This window comes from Sinocyclocheilus grahami, unplaced genomic scaffold, assembly GCF_001515645.1.
Source record: "Sinocyclocheilus grahami isolate Dianchi unplaced genomic scaffold, SAMN03320097.WGS_v1.1 scaffold548.1, whole genome shotgun sequence".
Taxonomy (NCBI): Eukaryota; Metazoa; Chordata; class Actinopteri; order Cypriniformes; family Cyprinidae; genus Sinocyclocheilus; species Sinocyclocheilus grahami.
This window is the reverse complement of record NW_015505727.1, coordinates 392,810-397,793: the sequence shown is the minus strand read 5'-3', so window position 1 is coordinate 397,793 and position 4,984 is coordinate 392,810. Positions and strand designations below refer to the sequence as shown.

Below are 4,984 nucleotides of genomic sequence, written 5' to 3'. Positions count from 1 at the left end.
AAAATGTAAGTAACTTCATATACTTTACTACTTGTTTGTTGAACTAAAATCAATGTAACATTTGCAATCATGAAAATATTCAGCAAAATAGATCCCTTGTCATGGTATGTTACTTGACTATATCATGCTATAAATAAACTAAACATTTTTAATTTTTACCTCCGTATGTTTGTTCTGTGAGTTTCTTTATGTGTGCCGTACGCTCATTTGATTTGATTTCTCCATGAAAGTCTCTCACAGAGACAGGCAGCACGAGTCTCAACAGCGCGACATTGATAATAGAAATACACTATCCATTATCAATCGCTGTTTAAGCTGAATGTAATAAAATCAGAAGAATCATTCGCGCGTTTTGATGCGTGATTATATTTTGTCACTTAATTTTTAATCAGGCTAATAGTCCTGTTGGGCAAGTACAATTCTCAAGCCATTTTTCAGTAATCTTGCATGAACCCATTTAAAGTAGTTCGGAGGCTGGACAGCGAGCTGGTGTTCGACTGTATTCTGTAACCGCAATTCTCTCTGATGACGCGGTAACTACAGCGGGGCGAAAAAGTACTCTTGATAGACACTCACTGGGTCCTGAGAAATTTTTGTGGTAATGTGACCAAAAATATTTAAGACCTACTGAATCTGAATTTAAGACATTTTAAGACTTTTTAAGGACCCCCGGCCACCCTGTTTGATGTCACACACAGATCGGTCTGATGGTGATGATCTGTTTCAAGTCAAACAAGCCTAATGATTCAATGGACCATTCATAAAGAACCATTTACTTCTCTCCTGAATAAATCAGCCATTTCAACGAATAAATGACTGACTTAATCATCAAGACATTTACCACCACCTACTGGCAGCTTTAGTAGATTTTTTAGAGTATCAATTCATTAAAGAAATAATTTCATATTTCCATAGTAGTAATAATAAAATTAATAAATTGTTAAAGGTATAGTTCACCCACCCAAAAATGACAATTGTGTCATCATTTACTCACCCTCATGGTCCAAAAGAGTAGGCCTATATGTAATAAATTTTATCAAACAAAATATTTCTTGCTGAAGCTACTTTTTGTAATGTCTGTTTGATGCTTTACACAACAATGACTTTAAATGATCTTTTGGGAGTAATTTCTCAGCCAAATTTGACGTGTGATTAATTTGCGATTAATTAGATTAATCACCACATCATATAATTAGATTAAAAATCAATTGCTTACCAGCCCCCCCCCCAAAAAAACCCGAAATGTATATGTGTGTGTGTGTATATATATATATATAAATTAATTAATTAGGGTTGGGTAAAGAATGTTGATATGTCGACATTAATCAATTCTCATTTTTACGGAACAATATCGATTCTTAAATCCCAAAAATCGATTAGTCTAGCCTGTTTTCAGTTAATGGACGAAACATTGAAGGGTACTTCCCATCCAATATATGGCAATAAGCATTGTGCTTTGGTACTTTTCATATGAAACAGTCTCAGATTTCGAATTCTGTCCATTGTATTGTAGTATTCAAACAATAAATGCCATTTTGGCGCCGTTTAATGTTGCGTGACAGATCGCTGTAGTGCCTCATCAGATGCCTGCGTTCAACAGACACAGCAGCGTGAAGTGCACGTGAACTGATCATCTCCACATTAATACCAGTTTCACCATTAGGGCTGGGTAAAAAATATCGATATCTCGATATTAATCAATTCTCATTTTTACGGAACAATATCGATTCTTAAATCCCAAAAATCGATTAGTCTAGCCTGTTTTCAGTTAATGGACGAAACATTGAAGGGTACTTCCCATCCAATATATGGCAATAAGCATTGTGCTTTGGTACTTTTCATATGAAACAGTCTCAGATTTCGAATTCTGTCCATTGTATTGTAGTATTCAAACAATAAATGCCATTTTGGCGCCGTTTAATGTTGCGTGACAGATCGCTGTAGTGCCTCATCAGATGCCTGCGTTCAACAGACACAGCAGCGTGAAGTGCACGTGAACTGATCATCTCCACATTAATACCAGTTTCAGCACAAAATAAACATGACTAAACATCTGAAGGTAAGTTAAAAAAATGATATAGAGCAGGGCTCTACAGTGCAACCATTTCAGTCGCATTTGTGACTGAAAACGAATGCGTAGCACCAATGCGACTGACCAGATCATCATCATATTTGTGATTGCGCTGAGGGGAGCTTCAAAGGTTTCTACGTGTTTTTGCAGCGTTGAGTAATACATAACAGACATATCTCATGAATCCTTTTATAGCCTAAGCAAAGTGTAGACAGGGAGTAAATAAGAGATTCATTGTGCAGTGTAGAGAGCTTCGTTGATTATAAATGTGAGATCACGAACTAAGATGAATGACAGCTTTTAATGATTTTTAAGGGAGTTTGTAAATGTGATACTGATTTAATACAACAGTTCAATAAACAAAGTTAATTACATTACATTGTCTTACGAATATTTCTGCCTTCCATGAAATCTCAAGATACTACCGGACTCAAACAATGAATGATGACTTTACATTTTTAATCTTTACTTACCATAAACCGTCTTTCACTCGCACCCGCTTCCATCTGAAGACGCTGAGAAAATGGCGGCTTCTCGCACTGGTGTCGTCGAGATACATCCGATGTTAACGTGATGTGCATGCTCTCTTTCACGTCCGCGTTCCCAAGCCAGCACCGCTGCGTTATTGATCAAGACCAATTTTCAACCCAAAATTGGGTTAAAACAACCCAGCGGTCTCAACCCAGCGTTTTTTAGAGTGTTATTTCAGCAATGTAACAGTACTTGTACTTAAGTACAAATTTTCAGTACTCTTTCCACCACTGGTTGTTGTTTGGGGCGACCATGTCCATTAGGGCTGGGTAAAAAATATCGATATCTCGATATTAATCAATTCTCATTTTTACGGAACAATATCGATTCTTAAATCCCAAAAATCGATTAGTCTAGCCTGTTTTCAGTTAATGGACGAAACATTGAAGGGTACTTCCCATCCAATATATGGCAATAAGCATTGTGCTTTGGTACTTTTCATATGAAACAGTCTCAGATTTCGAATTCTGTCCATTGTATTGTAGTATTCAAACAATAAATGCCATTTTGGCGCCGTTTAATGTTGCGTGACAGATCGCTGTAGTGCCTCATCAGATGCCTGCGTTCAACAGACACAGCAGCGTGAAGTGCACGTGAACTGATCATCTCCACATTAATACCAGTTTCAGCACAAAATAAACATGACTAAACATCTGAAGGTAAGTTAAAAAAATGATATAGAGCAGGGCTCTACAGTGCAACCATTTCAGTCGCATTTGTGACTGAAAACGAATGCGTAGCACCAATGCGACTGACCAGATCATCATCATATTTGTGATTGCGCTGAGGGGAGCTTCAAAGGTTTCTACGTGTTTTTGCAGCGTTGAGTAATGCATAACAGACATATCTCATGAATCCTTTTATAGCCTAAGCAAAGTGTAGACAGGGAGTAAATAAGAGATTCATTGTGCAGTGTAGAGAGCTTCGTTGATTATAAATGTGAGATCACGAACTAAGATGAATGACAGCTTTTAATGATTTTTAAGGGAGTTTGTAAATGTGATACTGATTTAATACAACAGTTCAATAAACAAAGTTAATTACATTACATTGTCTTACTATAACACTATTGTCTGATTTTGCTCTATTTCGTCGTCAAAAATACAGACACAGCGGAGCCGCAGCGCATCTCCATTCAAACACAGCAGTGTTTCGTTTATGAATTAACTTTTTTTTTTTTTAAACGAATCCAGTGAGTCAGTGATTCATGATTACCCATTGATAAAGACAGTCCCTTGATTAATTCCTGAATGATTCAGCCGTCCGAATGAATCAATTGAATGAATGATTCAGTGATTAAATCAGTTTTAGTTTAATTTTTAAAATATCTTTTCAGTTATTTAAATAATTTAATATTTCTATATTAAAAATTGTATATTTAAAACATTAATCTCATCATGAATTTATGGATTTAATTGCACTCATGCCACCTCTGAGCCTCATTAAATGTCTGAAAATACACCAAGCCACTTTTGTGTTCTACTGTGCCACCTCTGTACAAATAAATTTGGTTAATACTGATTACATTTGATTGGTAACTTATGTTTCTTATTCTACTTGTTCTTATTCTGTCGTTTTAATTACAATTTTTTAAAATATTTTTATAATTTTTTAAGAATTTGACAAAAGATGACACTTTTAATAAAGTTAGAAAAATGCCATTACAAAGGTAAAAACAACATTCACTTTAAATGAATTTTTACAATTTACTATAAATCACTTTGAGTCAAATATCACCTCGTAATGGGAAGGCACATTTTTGATAACATTTTGGATTATTGATTAGAAGGTGCTCCTAAATTTTTTAAGTTAGGAGCACAAGTGCTCGTAAAAGAAAAGTAAGCGTAGAGCCCTGTAGAGGGTACAAGACTGACCCATGTGAGGTTGCCGATATACAGAGCGATTCGTTTGCCAGTGTAGGTGTAGACGACGTTCGGCGCAGCTCCTTTGTTCCCCTCGGATCCTCCTGGCGCAGGCAGGTTGTCCAGGTAATCTCGGTCTTCAGGTGCGTCCCCGTTGTTGGCAGATGGTGACATGACATCATCATACAGGTCAATCTGCTCATGAACAGGATAATCTGACTCCTGTGGAAGAGCAGAAAGACAAACACGCATTTCAGAAATATTCACAGGACAGGCATCTCAACCATGAGCCATCACGGAGATACTAGTTAATTCTTTCCTGGTTTTCATTTTAGTTGACATTTCAGTAATTTTGTTGCGCTTATCACTTTTATTAATTTAAATAATTTTTTCTTTATAGAAATGTATTTAAATTAATTACATAAAGTAACTATTTATATCTATTATTTTCCTGTTTTAACTTTAATTTGTTAAATATTTAGTTTAATTTTATTTTTAGTAATTGTGTTGTGTAAAAAAT

The 4,984-nt window shown here is 35.7% G+C and overlaps 1 protein-coding gene across 5 annotated transcripts in view; it reads right to left on the bottom strand.

Annotated features, from left to right (window-relative positions):
* cpsf6 (cleavage and polyadenylation specific factor 6) overlaps positions 1-4,984 on the bottom strand; it is a 36,233-nt gene that overhangs the window by 21,063 nt on the left and 10,186 nt on the right. For 4 of the 5 annotated variants that reach the window (XM_016238817.1, XM_016238819.1, XM_016238820.1 and 1 more), the window contains exon 1: positions 4,477-4,725. The exons of the other annotated variant lie outside the window; for it this stretch is intronic. In XM_016238817.1, coding sequence (XP_016094303.1) covers positions 4,477-4,716 — 240 coding nt within the window. In that variant the 5' untranslated portion in view covers positions 4,717-4,725. Of the gene's footprint in view, positions 1-4,476; positions 4,726-4,984 lie in introns of those variants that run through there. 5 annotated transcript variants of the gene reach the window in all.